Source organism: Centruroides vittatus, unplaced genomic scaffold, assembly GCF_030686945.1.
Source record: "Centruroides vittatus isolate TY-2023 unplaced genomic scaffold, ASM3068694v2 contig_2104, whole genome shotgun sequence".
In the NCBI taxonomy this organism is placed as follows: Eukaryota; Metazoa; Arthropoda; class Arachnida; order Scorpiones; family Buthidae; genus Centruroides; species Centruroides vittatus.
Genome location: NW_027121305.1, coordinates 625,531 through 643,108, shown reverse-complemented (window position 1 = coordinate 643,108; position 17,578 = coordinate 625,531). Strand labels below are relative to the sequence as shown.

General features: G+C 31.8%; 1 protein-coding gene across 1 annotated transcript in view; it reads left to right on the top strand.

Annotated features, from left to right (window-relative positions):
* LanB2 (laminin subunit gamma-1) overlaps positions 1 to 17,578 on the top strand; it is a 52,840-nt gene that overhangs the window by 19,875 nt on the left and 15,387 nt on the right. Inside the window, exons 8-18 of the mRNA XM_067265136.1 lie at positions 322 to 458; positions 2,258 to 2,380; positions 3,555 to 3,857; positions 6,889 to 7,113; positions 9,293 to 9,478; positions 10,528 to 10,645; positions 12,426 to 12,538; positions 12,631 to 12,942; positions 13,074 to 13,211; positions 16,125 to 16,316; positions 16,394 to 16,697. Coding sequence (XP_067121237.1) covers positions 322 to 458; positions 2,258 to 2,380; positions 3,555 to 3,857; positions 6,889 to 7,113; positions 9,293 to 9,478; positions 10,528 to 10,645; positions 12,426 to 12,538; positions 12,631 to 12,942; positions 13,074 to 13,211; positions 16,125 to 16,316; positions 16,394 to 16,697 — 2,151 coding nt within the window. The remainder of the gene's footprint in view (positions 1 to 321; positions 459 to 2,257; positions 2,381 to 3,554; positions 3,858 to 6,888; positions 7,114 to 9,292; positions 9,479 to 10,527; positions 10,646 to 12,425; positions 12,539 to 12,630; positions 12,943 to 13,073; positions 13,212 to 16,124; positions 16,317 to 16,393; positions 16,698 to 17,578) is intronic.

The window sequence follows — 17,578 nt, the reverse complement described above, 5'->3', positions numbered from 1 at the left end:
CTTAATTTTAATCAGAATTGTTTCGTGTCATATGATAACGTTGCTATTTTAATTAGAATGTCTGCGAATGGAGAGAAATTTAAAACAAATTATTAATTATTATATAAATTTAAGAAAAAAGACGGCATGAGCATTTGGACACGACTACGCAGCTCATTATAAGTTTGCAATGTAACTCACCTCATTAAATCATTATTTTATCTGATATTGAAGTTTCTTAAATGTCTTTATATTTTTCTATCATTGAGACAAACAATTTAAATTAATGATGGTAGAAAAATAAAACAATTTGGTAAATAAAATTAATTTTAAAATTTTTAGGTGTAAACCTGGCTTTTTTGATTTGAAAACAATTAACGAGTTCGGTTGCTTGCCGTGTTTCTGCTTTGGACATTCTTCACTTTGTCGAAGCGCACCCGGTTACTCTTCTGTTCTTATCGAAAGTACATTTGCAAGAGGTAAAAAATATATATATATATTTCTGACTTAAAATATTAAGCAGTAGTTTATGAGAAAAATATGTATAAAATTTTATTTGAAATTTTTTATAATTCTATAATTCTATATTATTCTATTAATCTAAAAGGTGTCCCAAAAGCCTTTTTCAAAATAAAAAATCAATATTAAAATAATATATTAGTTTAATAAAAAAGAAAAAATTTTGTAATAAAGTACAGTCCCCGGGAATTTATTTCTTAAAGATAATACCATCTAAATGTGCTCTGTTATTTCGCTGGCACACTTCTGTGCAGGAGGCAAAATTTCTGAGAACTGCTCGGCACGTGTTCTCCGCGATCGTTGCCATTTCTTCTCGGATATTTCGTTTCGTTTGATCCAGAGAGGTAGGATTGTTGCTGTATACCTTTGAGGCCATTAAGGCGAAAATGTGCCTCATCTGAGAATAAAATGTTCTTGAAGGACGTAAATCGATCAACCATTTGGTTAGCGAAGTTAAGCCTTTCGGCACCATTGGTTGGCTTTAATTCTTGAACCAACTGTATCTTGTAGGGGTGGAGACACAAATCTTTACGTATTATGCGATGTAGGGAACTTTTAGGAAGATTTAAGACATTTGCCCTTTTGCGAACAGAGAGAGCGGAAATCGTTCTAACTGACTGGAGTATACGCTCTCCACATTTTCCTCGCTTGTCGATGACCTCGGTCACCCTGTCCAAGGTTTGCTTGTTGTGAAACCAGTCTCTTCAAATTTCTGTACCCATGTTTTGATGAATCAAGTACTCGGTGCTTCATTTATGTGACGCAATCGACGAAGATTACAAAATTTTCGCTGCGTTATAATGGCAGAACTGTTGTTTTTGTAAAACTCGTGCATGCAGCATGCACGCTCCGCTCCTGTGAAATGCTCCATAGCGACTAAATTTCCAAGGACGAGGCTAGCGATCGGCATAACTCCCGCGCCCCTACCATCGGTTGTGTTCACACAGTGGGTAAGACAAATTGAAAAGACTTTTGAGACACACTGTATAATAATTTCTGTAATAATATATAATATTTTGTATATTCTATAATACATATATTTATTTCTATAAAATTTTATTCTACTGTATAATAAATCTGCTTTTTTATTTTGCATCTTTTGGATTTAAATATCAGATAAGGTAAATTATATGTATATATATATTTTAACATTATGCATACGTAGTTTGTTCGTGAAAGTGAAAGTAATTAGACTAATTTTTTAAAATATATTGTTATAAAACAGCCCTTGTAACTGCAATCTTGTCATTTAATTAGTCTCAGATGCAATAAGATGTTTTGAAACTTGCTTTGTATTCTGAATAATTGTGAAATAATGAAAAGTATCTTTGTTGATTCTATTGTAAATATAATACAAGAATATCTAGCAGTTTATGCTATCGAATTTTATGTTGGCTTCACAAGAGTGTGACAGATATATCTGACCTGTCTCCCCTCTTTCTCTAAATTGAAGAATCACCCAAAAGGACACACCATTTTTCAGTAATCGGAAGCATACGAAGAAGCATAACCATTGCATTGAGGTACCTCATGGGAGAATATTCACAGAAAATGCCCTCAGAGGTGAAAGAATTTATGAGACAGCATGTCACTTTTGAAGGAAAAAAAGTTAAAACAATGACTTTTACAATAAAATTTTCTTTAATATCAGTCTGATTACTTTTGCAGTAGTCTTTATTGTACGTTAACATTGAAAAGTATTTTAATATAGTTTAATATTCTGTATATAGTATTTAATAAATAATATTTTTATAATTAGATAGTGAAAGATGGCATGCAATTGATTACTATGGAAGAGAAGTTCCTATTGCATACAATGCCATTGAACAGCTTATAAGTATTAATTCACTGGGAAGTGAAACTGTCTACTTTTCAGCACCAGGTATGTAAGCATACAAAGGTTTCTAATTATTATAATCGTGCATTCCTATAATCAAGATTATAGAAATTGGGTTAATAAGGAAAAACAATCTCGAGGATGTTGATGAGACTGAATTTTCCTTATCAAATGTGTGTTTAATGAACATCTTTCAAACCAGAAAAATTTTTAATACAGGTATACCTCGAGTTACGTCGTTTGTCAAAAAAGTATATGGAAAAATAAAAATCGAGTTTAAGTCATTTTATTCGACTTTACATTCGTTCGCCACAAATATTGAAGTCGTAATATCACTAGAAAAGTGTTAAAAGCACATAAAATCATATTAAAATATGTACATTTACAGTAAATGTTAATATAATCATTATAAATCCTAGAGAACGAAACATAAAAACATCTGTGTTTCTGTGTTGTCGTCTTATTTAGCGGTCTTTAAGTGTTCGTTATTGGCATTTTCCACAGTAGTTCCAATATTTACCATTTGGCGTTGTCGTCAGCGCCACTCGATATTGGTAAATTTAACATAAATTAGTTTATTTTCTACTATCACAAAATAATTTTAATAACGGTATTTGTTATTTAACCTTGAAAAATCATTTTATTTTATAATGTCTTAGAGAAACCACATTCACAAATAAAGAGTCAGCGACGTACTGTAAACATCACCAAATTGTAAACATGTACATTTACAAGTATGTACTGTACGTCATACATGTACTCGTAAATTTAGATTACTTTTTTCCGTACTATATTAAAAACTAAAATTCATTTGTTTGTAAGCTTAAAATAGATTCTTATTAACCATATATTATTAAAAATGCATTTATAAATAAAACACAGAACTGGGAATGGTAATTTATGGTTTAGCCTAGTGACAAGTAAATTCAACTTACGTTGCCTCTCCTGGAACCAATTACCGACGTAAGGTGAGGTATACCTGTATAGGTGAATGTTTTTGGCTTTAAACTCAGCCATCTTCAGGCTACGTCATTCTATCTGAAATGCATTTAAATTTTCGCCTTTCATTACGGAACAATGCAGCTTAATGATGACTGCATTTAAAAATCTGATTGTGTTAAAGGTATTGTTAATTAATGGTGTAATTATTAATTTTAATTCAAAATTTTTTAAAATCAATTAACAGAATATTAATTATATTTTTAAAACTATTTTTTAGCAAGATTTCTTGGTGATCAGAGAGCGTCATACAATCAATTCTTAAGTTTTGTTTTGAGAATCGGTGAAGAGGGACCTCAAGTTACCGTCGAAGATATTGTATTGGAAGGATCAGGATTATCGATATCTACACCAATCTTTGGTCAAGGAAATCCACTTCCCACTATTTACAATCAACATTTTAAATTCCGCCTTCATGAACATACGGAATATGGGTGGAATCCGCGTCTTAGTGCTTTAGATTTTATCAGTTTGCTATCTAATGTGACTAGAATTAAAATAAAAGGAAATTATGTTCCTGGAGGTATGTTGAACAATTTAAATATTTACCGTGTAATTGAATATTTGAATACTTATAAAAAATTAAACAAATATTTTACAAAAATCAATTATGCTATTGACAAATATTTCAAATCAATTAAATCTTGTTTTGTCTTTAATTTTAAGCTCAAATTCAATCTAATAATACAAAACTTTATAATTGATGATCAACATTTCTTAACACTTAGCAAGTTGCCGTAAATTTTTGCATATTTTTTCACTACTTCCTTATATTATTATACTATTAATGTCCAAGAAACTTGATAAAATACCAATATATTGTGAGTTTAATATGTGAATGTAGTTCACCAACAAAGGCAGGATCAAGAATTTAGACAAAATACCAGCAGGAACATCTGATATATAAACAAAATGAAACAAATTTATTCTTATTGGATTTACACTTACTGCATATTTTTTTTATCGGGATTCCAACTAAGGTTGGTGACCGGCGATTGTTTCCTTCCCTTTTTTCTCACATCGTGACAATTCGATGTTAACCTGAAGTTACAAAAATAAAATTTGTTCATGCATTACAATAATTAGAAACTAAGGCTACTATAGAACTATCTTAAAATCTAAAATAAGAAGATCTAGAATAGGACACACAAAGAGGATAGAGATAAAGTAATTATAGAAATACCCAGGATATTATTTTGTGTTGGGATGATACAGTTCCTTTCCAATGAAAAGGGGGGTCCACAAGGAAATCTTCACATAAAGTTCCACTTCTTTCTTTAGGCGCAATATGTTGCTTGTCTTCCTTTTTCTTTTTTCTCTCTACTTATCACCAGAATTCACTACATAATTTGGGGACTAGTTTAGTCACCTGTCACACCCTCCGACCTCTCCGCGAGACATTGCCTCTTCTTATCAAACTCTGCATCTAACTCTTCGAAAAAGTCCATCCTCCTGCTTTGATAGTCAAACAAAAAAGTGTCCTGCAACTCATTTCTCAACACACCAGACGACCTCCCCTTTATCGTCCTCAATGTTTCTTGGAATGGACCCCCCTTGTTGACTGAGGAAAGAACAAAAAGAGATAGAAAGTTCCTGAAAGAAAGGAAGGAACAAAGAAAGACATTAGGTGTAAAAATAAAACAAACAATATGGCAGGCAGCCACAATATTTTGATTCCTTAATATGTAAAAAAGACCCTCAAAACAAATTAAACATTTAAATTAATTGAAAAAGTTTTATTTATCAGTACTTATAAATATTTTTGAATCCTTTAAGGTCTTCCTGAAATGTCTGTAATTCAAAGTTTAAATGAAAATAAAGGGTAAACCTTTAAAACATATTACATATCTAAATTATACACTTTTTCAATTTCTCCCAGAATATCTCTATAGGTTACAATAACAAGAATTAGTAGTTGGAGAAAATGCTTTGTCAAGCTGTTTTATCTCACATTTGTATGTAATGTTTCTCATTTACAATATGCAATTTGCATGTTATAAATGAAAATCATTATATATGAGTATAACATATCAAGAAACTCATAGATAATATAGCCATATTTCATCTGAGAATTATGCATGAGTACTTGTGGCAATATATTACAGACTTCTTGGTAATAACAGATAATATATTACAGATGTTGCAATAACTAAGACCTGGAAGTTTGTCCAAATATGTATTTTTCCGAACATTTTTATATTTTTAGGGAATCAAACATCCTTGCTACACCCGATACGTTTAAAGCTGAATACTATTGGGCTAGAAAATACTAATAATTTAATAGACACTTTGGCATTAGAGGTAGGCGTTAAGTGCCATCTCTTGATAAAATTAAATAATTTAAATAATAATTTTAGAATTACTGGAAGAAAAGAATCGGCCCGAAGCGGGACTCAAACCCGTAACTCCTGCTTACTGTGCAGATGCATCGCCAAGGATATTTGATTATTTGTACGCCTTGCCAGGGTTTGTCATGGCTGGTTGAGTGCCTTGGGAGTTGCACGTCGTGGCACCGAATGTCTCTCCAGCCGGCATTGTAATAACCGTCGATGGTTATATCATTAGTTTATATGTGCTGGAAGAGGAGATTGGACCGAAGGTCCAGGTAGCGAAATTGGCAACACATCTGCATGGTAAGCAGGAGTTGCGGATTCGAGTCCCGCTCCGGGTCGATTCTTTTCTTTCAGTAATTCTAAAAATATTATTTAAATTATTTAATTAATTTATAATTATTAAATTTATCAAGAGATGGCGTCTAACACCTACTTCTAATGCCAAATTGTCTATTAAATTATTAGTATTTTCTAGCCCGATAGTATTCAGCTTTGGTTGATGTATAATTTTTAGGGAATGTATAAAAATAAGTTTTTGTTGATTTGCAAAATTCTGGAACCATGTTATGTTAATACATTATGGCATACGTTTGATGTTACAGCATATTGTATGCATATAGTTAAATGAAAGCATATTGTGTACAAAGTAAGTGTTTTCGTGCATGAAATGATATGTTTTAATTAAGCAAACAATGGGATAAAGTAATTTAAAGACAATATTTTTTGTTATCTTTTCTTCTTTTTTATTTTTGCTGTTGAATATTGAAATACTTTAATTATGCATCAATTTGCACCATTTCCATAATCCATAACAGTCAGAGCTGGAACTACCACAGTATGTAAAGACACTGAATACACTTTACACACTTTTCCAGCAATTAACTTTAATTAAAACAACCGTTTTCGACCCGATTAATAAACTTTAATTGGGTTTTTAAATAGAGATTCTATTTTAAAAGAAAGAAAAAAAATAGAATTTCTACTTAAAAATCCGACAAATTTTAGCATATTTGCATGCGTATTTTCTATATTAGATGCGATCTTCCATGGCTTAGTGATAACACATTATAATTAAGTATCAAGTTACGATTAAGAATGCGAATAGCATCAATAAAAGAACTAATTGACTTCTGGAATGATTCGATAGTGATTTGATTTGTAAATGAAAACGTTGCAGAATGAGGATTCATTTTGTAAACTTAACTTTTTTTTTCTTTCCAGGAACCGGTTTTATTGATGATGTTAGATTAGAGTCCGCTCAGAGATCCCCATTTGGACAAGAAGTAACTTGGATTGAAATGTGCACTTGTCTCGAAGGTTATGTAGGACAGTTCTGTGAATCGTGTGCACCCGGTTATCGCCACGATCCTCCTGGCGGTGGTCATTTTGCTAGATGCGTTAAATGTAATTGTCACAATCATGCCGAATACTGTGATCCTGAAACTGGTAAGATATAAATATTTAATTTATAAATTTCAAATTAATATTTGAAAATGTCTTAAACTTATATAATGTGAGGAAATTAAATATTATATAGAACCTTTGAATATTATTCTAAAATATTTATAAATAAAAACTTCTTTTTAAAATATTGATAAAATTATTATTTATGTTTATAGTTCAGTGTGTAATAAGTATAACAAACATTGCAAAGCCCAATATTTACATAGAAACATTACCAAATGATCACCTAAATAATTGGGCTATAAATTCTAAATTATTTAATAAATTATTAAAATTATAATTATTAATTTAATTAAGAGATGGCACCTAATGTCTATCTCTAGTAGCAAATTACTTAGTATTAATTATTAAAATTAGAAGAGTTATAACCTGCAACCCAACTCACCGAACAGTCCGACAGGCCAACGGTTATTCTTTCCGACAGCCTATCGGTTCTACACGCAGTGGGGAACGTTTCCTTTACATCTCCTTCGCTAGTGATAGACCTGGCAGCAAGTGTAGGTACTCAGAGGGTGCCCTGCGTGGTAGGGTGGACTCCCAGCCACACTGATATCCCCATTAACGAAATGGCCGACAGGGCGGCATGGTGCCTCACACTTAATGGTTTGATCTGGAGGACTCTACTACCAAGCGACCTTGCCCATGCTGTTCGGAGGGATACCATGTGCCTTTTGACGGACTCCTGGATGGCTGATCTTAGGAGGAAAGGCCGGGACCATCTCCGTCCCGTCACCCCATGGCACTACCAATATGCATCGAACTGGCGCTTGGAGACCTTGTTGGCTAGGCTACGCACGGAGACAGCCCCACTAAATGCATTTTTATATTCCCACCATCTAATTGAATCACCTAGATGCTCACATTGTAAAGAGCGGGAGACGACCCTATATTTCTGGCTGCAATGCCCTCATTATGCCAGTGCCCGCCGAGATTTGGGCTCGACACTGAACAAAAATCTGGAACAAGTTTGTAAGTTGCTCCCCATCTATGAGCCTTCGACGGCCATCACTCCCCGCCATCACATGATGGGGCCGGAGAACTACGTCACTCACACTGGTCACTTCCCCTGACCAATGGGAGCAGTTGAGTCAGAGAAAGAGTCGAAACGGCTAATATCTCCGTATTAACCAGAAGAAGAAGAAGAGTAACCTGATTATATAGGTAATTGTTTGGTGATGTTTCAGTGTATAATTCAATATATAATGATGTTCTTTCATATATAATCAATAAAAATGACATAAATATGAATCTTGTTAATGGTGATGATGAAGTAAACAATCACAAGAACAGTTTCTTTGAAGAAGTTTATGACATAAAGGAATCTAAAGAAGCAAAATTTAATTTAAACCTGTTTTATTTGATCATAATGAAGATTGCTGTATTATTTTATATATAAAGAAAACACTTCAACTCCCTGAAAATCAACAGATGAGTCACATGCTTTAGAAACAATCTGTCGAGAGAAAAATGATAAACACAAAACTCGAGACTCATTCAGACTATTTGTTTCATTAAACTGTTTTTAGATTAATTGTTATGGAAGTTTAATATATATAAGATTTATTCATATCTAAATTCTAATTCAAAACAGTTTCATTTTCAACAATTAATATGACATTTCGCCAAAAGAAATTGAAGGTTCATTACAGTGGAACTTGTGATAAAATGGCATTAATGAGAAACATAAAGATAAAGTTAGTCTCATCACTATATTTTAAAGGTAAAAGTGTTACAGGTAATGGGCATGCAGATCTCGACAACACAGGGATCTCGAATAGAAAATCTCTTAGCACTTCTATTCAGATATATCCAATCGACATGTTTATGTCACAAACAGATGTTAGAACTAGCCCACTTGTAACATTACACATCCTTTTTTAAATATAATAAAACATACCTCCAGAAATGGGGATCCCCTGTGGACAGTTCCTTTCCAGAGGGCTTATGTGAATTGGTAGTCAAACAAGTGGAAAACAAAATTTTAAAGGAGTTTCTATTTAATTTTATACTATATATCAGGTACAGTACATTGACAATATCTTGATCATATGGAAATCAAACCCGGATAGAAATAGATTTCAAATAATTCTTATATTATTATAAATGAACATTTGCAAGGAATAAAAATATCACAGATAACATATATATCGATATATCTTAGGTCGTTGCATTTGCCAGCATAATACTGCCGGTGATAGTTGCGATCGATGCGCACCTGGTTATTACGGTAATGCTCTACAAGGGACACCAGATGATTGTCAGCATTGTCCTTGTCCAGATAGAGGAGCATGTGTTATTCTTCCAGACGATCAAGTTGCATGTCTTCAGTGCCCTCAGGGTTATACGGGTAAGTAATTCTGTATCATTTCATTAAAATTTCACGTGCAAAATTAATATATATGTATATATATTTTACATAATATGAGATGAGGATATTTAAATGTAATAAAAATTGGGAGTTTGGGATTTTTGTTTTCATAATACATTGGGGTCAAAGTGACAAAGTCCAAGGTCGCTAGCACAAGTGCGTGCAATTTTTTAAATTCCTTTTTATGCCAGCAGCAACATTGCTTCCGAGGTACCGATCATCATAGGTGGTCTCCCCGAAACAATACCGTTGACTTGCTAGGGTTTCGATTCAAATCTTAGTTCATGTTCGGACAAAAAACAAACTATTCCCGGTTTCTAAAGTTATCGAAAAGCAGGAACGTGTTAAAATCTTAAATGGCACCAACCACTAAAGTTGGATTTAGTGCTTTTAAAAATGACCGAGGGGCCTAAAAAGAAAGGTCAATGCCATTAAAGTTCTTTAATGCGCTATCTGCTTTTTAATAAATTTATGAATTATCTTCATTTTAAATTTTAAAATCAAGTGTTAAAAAGTTTCACACACAAGTGGAATTTTAATTTTTGAATCATCTTACAACTTATTTAAACAATTTAAAAGTTTGTGTTCCTGCATAGAAAGAAACATTAGAAAACGTAATTTACCCCAATAAGAAGGATTATTTTTCATTTGGAATTGCATTATCTTTCTAAATTTATAATTTTTTATTAGGTACGTGATTCTGAAATGCACCTTGCACTTGAAACTGAATGCCGCGAGTTTATCGTTATTGGAATAAACGATTTTTCGGATCTCGTATCAGTCATTGGAGTTGCAGAATATATTTTACAGTTTTTCGACAGAAAACAATTTGGATTAAACATTAATTCGATTAAAATCTACCGAAATTAATTAGCTTTGATCAATTTTAATGAAATAACGTTAAGAGAATTAATAGTATTTAATTCTAAGAAATTTTATCTGCTAATCAACGTATGGCAAATATGAATTTGACGCTCTTAAATTGCAATGGTAATTTTTATTAAAATACTTTTAAACGACTTTTACAGGTCATAGATGCCAATTATGTGTCGACGGTTACTATGGAGAACCCAACTTTGATCAGCAATGCAGGAAATGCGAATGTAATGGAAATATTGATCTGAATGCTATTGGCAATTGCAACACGTAAGAAAATTACTTTTTACAATAAATTCTTGTTTAAAATTGAAATAAAATAAAAGAGGATTTTACACATTTAGGAATATATTTCTTGTTTTCTTTTGAAATATCCAGTATTTGAAGGTTATGCTAGTGTTTCATAAACAATAGCATAACCTTCAAATACTGGATGTTTCAAAAGAAGACAAGAACATTTTAGCAAATTAATGTTAAAATATCAAATATTAAGGGCTTGCATCTTAATTTGTTTATGATATAATATTGTCTAGATTATTTATTTGTTTTCTGGTTGGCATTGCGACAGGTTTTGATCACTTTTGTAAATATTTGCGCAAACTAAAACTTTTCTTTTTGGATTTTTGTTGCTTTTACAATGCTACAAGGAGACTTTACAGCATCTCATTTGTGAATTGGTAGCTTTTTGTTTGAGTAGACTTATTCGTGTCGGTTCTCCTTTTTTGAGCTTGGGTAACATCTTTCCTAGAAAATTTCGTTAAAGAGATTAGACTTCTAACTAATCTCTTGTTACGAGAGCAATAGATCCTTTAGGTCAATGTGCATTAGGATTTTCTCTCTCACTTGTACAGCAAAATCTATGTAGATTGTTAATCTCATTTCTCCCATGCAACATGTTAATTACAATTATTTTATTTTAATTCATTTGTTTTATGAATATATTCATTAAATCTTTAAAAGCTTGTAGTTTTTCTTAACTTAAAACTTAAACTTTCAAATACTATTTTAAAACATTCTTTGTTCTTTAGAACTTTGGGATGATTCTAAAATTTTGTATTCAGATCTGAAGATGGAATAATTCAACTCCAATAATAAAGTTTTTAAAAATGTAATTATTTACATATAACATATTATTTTACAATAAAAATTTATCTTGTTATTTATAACAGAAGATGAATGCATTGTCAAACTAGATCTGCAGTGGCGTAGCGAACATAACTGGCATCCGACACTTTATTGGCGCCCCTTTCCCCCCTCCAGAAACACATATAGTTTGTCTTGGAGACCACTTGGGTGCCCCTCTGCGAATGGTGCCCGATGCATGATATACCCCATTGCACCCCCTTGCTACGTCACTATAGATGTGTACCATAAATTACATGCATATGCTCCTTTTGCTTTAATATTGCTTATTTGACTAACTTTAGAGTTATCTACCAGTTGATATTGTCTCACAATCCTTATTATTAATACAATTTCCATTAATTGTTGTGGTAGTGTGTAAGGTTCTCAAGTGAATAGGTAACTGTTCCGGCCGTAGAAATTTTGTAATTTGATTAACTTAACTTTATTATTGTATATATAATTAATTCTAAAGACTTATCAAATTATTTCATAGTTATAAATCTTAAATTCTGTACATTATTTAAATGCATTATAAATTTAAAAATAATCTAATGCTATATAATTTATAAAGAAAGCCATTCGAGTACGAATACTTTTGCTTTTGTTACTTCAGTTTTATACAATAAACATTTGAATCAAATATAAACTTTAAAATCTAAATATAATATACTTATTAATTTTATAATTAAGGACGATTAACTAAGGTCTAACTAGCAGCTTAATACGATGACTAGATGCGAGAATATAATTTTTATTTCCTTGAAAAATGATTCGTTTGCCTTATTTACGTTAATATTTTGCAGGTTTCTAGTCTTACGCAAAAACTTTTTACGACTAAATGAGTTAATTTTGTAAATTCTCTTTACAATACCATTATAAATAAATTGATCCTCTTGTAAAATATTTTATCATTTCTACTTGACAGAACTACAGGCGAATGCTTAAAATGTATATACAACACTGCAGGTAGGCATTGTGAGAAATGTCTTCCGGGATATTACGGTAATGCTCTCTCGGTTCCAAAAGGAGATTGTCAAGGTATATATATATATAAAGATAAAATAATAACTCGGATTTTATTATTATTATTATTATTATATATTATAATTATAATTCTTGTTATTTTTTAGCTTGCAATTGTTATCATTATGGAACTTTAGAACAAGATTTATTTAGCAATGTACTTATTTGTAATGAAAAAACTGGTCAGTGTCCTTGCAAAAGAAGTGTCGAGGGACGTCAGTGTGACAGATGTGCAGAAGGATATTGGAACATAACTAGTAACAGCGGATGTGAATTGTGCGACTGTAATCCGGTCGGTTCGTTTAATCATACCTGTGATATTCGCACCGGACAATGTTTTTGCCGTCCGGGTGTTACGGGAAGGAAATGCGATATGTGTTTAGATTTCTTTTATGGATTTTCTTCGGAGGGTTGTAAATGTAAGTGTTTTTATGACTATATAAATCATAAGTTGTATATTTTACCAAAAATTCAATTATTATTTTTATATTTTGCATGCTTATTTTTGATTTGCTTTATTCTTAATTAAAAAATATTTATATTTTTACAGATTGCGAATGTGATTCCGTTGGATCCTTATCGTTTCAATGCGATCCCTCCGGACAATGTAAATGCAAACCAAATGTTGAAGGTAGAAGGTGTGATCGGTGCAAAGAAAATAAATATAATAAAGAAGCAGAATGTATCGGTGTGTATGATAAAATATTCCATCTTTTAATTTGTATGTTTTTAATGATTATTAATGCTTATCAGGTTTATAATTTGATAAGCATTAATAAATTAAAGATAAATTAATTATAAACAGGCATAAATTAAGTTTAAATATCTGAATTCTTTTTGGATTTTTGTCTGCCTTTAGAGATTTTTGGGTTGCAATTTTTAAAAATTGCAGACCCACTGGCATCTATCTGTCTGTCCTTCCTTAGTCTCAAGAACAGAATTAGATAGATGGAAGTCAAGATTATATATGGAAAGCTTAGAGACAGGAGGCCCCGATTAACTATATACAAACTTCTGGTTTATACCAGAAGTCAAGTAATTTAATTCAAAAATTTTTCCTGAACAGAATTAGATAGATGACTTTATTGTTAACAGGAAGAGTATGATGTACGGGGGAAAAATATTACTAAAATTGAAAACATTGTAACAAAGACTTTCAACCCTGTATTGTGACGATGTCACAATAAATAATTGCTTATTAGTTACAATTTCTCTACGCACCGGAATATAACTATATCTACTCTTCAAACCTAATAACCGGAGTGGTTCCGACTCGAAACAAGGAACCACTCCATTTATTAGGATGAAGAGTAGATATGCTTATTAGTTTTCTTAAATTTTCATTGATGTTTTGTATTATTTAATGAACTTTAAATAATGTAATTAGAGACAACTTCATGAATTTTTAACTGTAGCACAAATTTTGCACAGGGCCTTGCACTTAAAGGAGTCTCAAACTTTTTTAATGCTCAGTTCTTGGTATCTTGAATTTCATTCTCATAGTTTCTGTATTTATATTTTGCATTTGGTCCCACAAAATGTAAAACCTCAGTGAGAGATTGTTGACTGCAAGCATTTATATAAAGTTTATTGTAAGTAAAAATCTGTCAACAGGAATTAAAAATCTCAAGAACATCTAAAGATAGATAAAAGTCCAAAAAGTAATAATATTTTAATTAGATAAATTCACAAAACTTTAACTTCAGATCAGAAAAAAAACAAATTTACTAACTATAACATTTTCGGTCGTCTGAATGTTAAAATAACGCAATTTGAACGTAAGTTTGAAAATATTTAAAAATACAAAGATCATTGTAAATAACACGTAAATAAAATAAACGAATATATAAAAATTAAATCTATAAATATAAAAAAACATTAAAATTAAATAAATACAAAAAATTGTTAAAAAATAAACCCCCAATCTGTTAAATCAAATGATGTAGATAGTTCATCCCATAGCTATTGCGCAGCTTTGCACAATTTGTGTACAGGGTGCACAAGTAAGGACCTCCATGCTGCCAACAGGGAGTTAATGTCCTTATAATTGATAGAATGGAGTGGCAACATATTCACGAGCATTTACAGGAAACCTTCCTACAATCCTCTGTTCACTCCTTGGTGTTTCCCATGACGCTCTCAAGTATAGACTAGCAGTATTCTGGGCACCGATCAGGAGAGTGCATACACACTACATGGGTGCTTGGAATAGAAACAAGGAATTTGGATTACATCATTTCCATTGGTGCGAGATTTTGTTACAAACATAGGACCATTAAAACCCTCATTGATTCATTCCAACAAAAATGGAGGGACATTCCAGGAATTCTTCACAAGCTGAACACTTTATCGTGGACTACACCACTCCCCTGTGGAACATCTTTAAGGAGATAGGCAACTCCATTGGTCACACCATCACCTACAGAAAAAACCCTATGGTTTATAGGTTATTATAAAATGATAAGGATCACCCAACATGGCACTGGTCCCAGGTGTTTACAACATACCTGTAAAAGACAGCAGACTTGCACACGATACTCTACTACATTGGGGCCACTTTGAGATCCATCCAATAACGTTTTAAAGAACACAAGGAAGAAAATCCAACCCTAATACCGCCTTAGCAGTGTATGCCATCTCTAATCAAGATTCTATGAGTATTGAATGGGATCGAGCTCGAATCATCCAAAACAATGGGTAACCAACACATTCACTATGCAGAAGCTTTACATATTTATAGAATGACTTAAAAGGGACATTCAAAGAAGGACCTCCACGCTTCCTGTCAGCAGCGTGTAGGTCCTTCTTTGCGCACCCTTTACACAAATAGTACAAAGTTCCACAATAGCTACGGGATGAACTATCTACGTCATTTGATTTAACAGATGGGGTGTTTATTTTTTAAAAATTTTTTGTATTTATTTAATTTTAATGTTTCTTTATATTTATAGATTTAGTTTTTATGTATTCATTTATTTTATTATAAAAAGCTATATTTATGGAAATAAAACTGCTTATTGGATCTGAATAAATGTTAAAAAATATTAACTTTAGTTCTTTGTACAGTAGAGCGTTGTTTATCCGAAAGCCAATCGACCGAAATGTCGGTTAACCAAAAGTGCTCCGGTTGGACTGTGTTGTGCCGAATCAAACATTTTTCATACTAGATTAACTTCCAAAATATAATTTTTTGTTTTTATATTTTTCAATATATTTATTTTATTTGTACAAAACAAAAAAATAATTTTTAACAATACAATAGCCACGATTATTATTTTAAAAAATTTATGTCAGGCTTAACGTTGATGAAAATTCGACGCGTAGCGACACACAACGGAGAAAAATTTCAACGTGGGATAGGTTAATATATTTTTTCGTACATAATTTGTTATCCAAAAAATAAGTTACCCAAACGACCTCGGTCCCCAGTTGATTCGGATAAACGATGCTCTACTGTATTTCTACTGGTAACAATGTTTCTTCTCCTATAACTTCTTCGTTCTTTGAATTGATAAAGACTTTGTAATCGCTCTACAGATTTTATGTCAGTATTCAAGACAAGAAAGATTATGTCAAATAAAATAATTTATAATAATTGCAGATTGTCCTGCTTGTTACAACTTGGTTCAGGATGCAGCAAATGAACACAGAGCAAAGTTAGCAAAATTAGCTGAACTTTTAGAAGAAATTGAAAAGAATCCTCAAGTGATAGATGACGTAAATTTTGAAAATAAACTTGCGGAGATTGAACAACGAGTGAAAGAGTTATTAGAAGAAGCTCAAAATGCTGCAGGTATTTTTTTATTCGACGAATTTACGTTAGTTCATTTGATTATTAAATTTTATTTTATTTTATATTATTTTTTTAAGGCGTCGACGGCAATTTGGTAGGTCAGATAAACGACCTTAAGAGAACTATCGACGAAATTAAAAAGACTTCTGGTAAAATTGCTGGAAAGATAAAAGACATAGACGTTATTAGTGGCGAAAGGAATATTTCGCTCGCGGAAGAGATTATCGAGAGAGCCAAAGAAGCCTTAACTGCAGCTCGTCGTCTTTTGGAAACTGAAGGTTTATCTGCACTTCAGGAAGCAAAAGAAAGATCTGATCAATTTGGACAACAATCAGAAAGGATGTCCCAAATTGCAAGAGAAGCTAGACAATTAGCTGATGAGTTAGTTTTCAATGTTTTTATATTTTTGTTTTAATACTAAAAATAATATTTTGGAAGTTTTCTATAAATAATTTATAGAGCTGTTTTACATAATACATTATAACATGTATGGCATTACACATTATATTTTGTTTTCGAGAATAATTTGATGGAGTAAACAAATTAATTAGTTCAATCCCCGAAGAATGAAAAAAAAAAAAACAAATATATATAACATGGATGAAAGCCCGACTCTCATTGTTAAATATTAGATTATTAAATTAAAAGTATACTTGTGAAGAATAAAATAAATTTGGCAATGTGATGAGCCAACAATGCTTGTTATTACTCTGCTATGCATTATATTTCTTATAATGTATCTATAGTAAGCATGCTACAGTGGTCTTGTAGTATACTGCATCTACAGTCTGACCATGTGGAATAAAATGAGAGAAAACAACTTTCTTGGATATCCCATGTAAAGATCACTATTATCATTGCTAAATGATCTGCTGGATTTTATTTGGCTATGTTTCAAGGCAACCTGATAGTCAGAATTAAAGCAATTTGTTTAGCAGATCATTTGGCAATGTTAAAGTATTGGGTTGTTGTAATTGATATGGTTATCGTTATCTTCACGGAGAATGTATTTTATCAAAATTTGTGCTTTTGCAGCAATCTGGATATTGCCTCTCAACAGACTGACATTTAACTTCAGGTTCATAGGCTTTAGTCCATGTTTCAACGATGCAATTATCCTATTCAACATATTTCAGGTTCACACGTGTTTCATAACGTATCCACTTTTACACTCTATTCAGTTTATATGACACCTACTTCACAACAATTTTATACGTGTATAGATCTTGTAAAATTCTATTCACAGTTGCTTGGTCAACAAT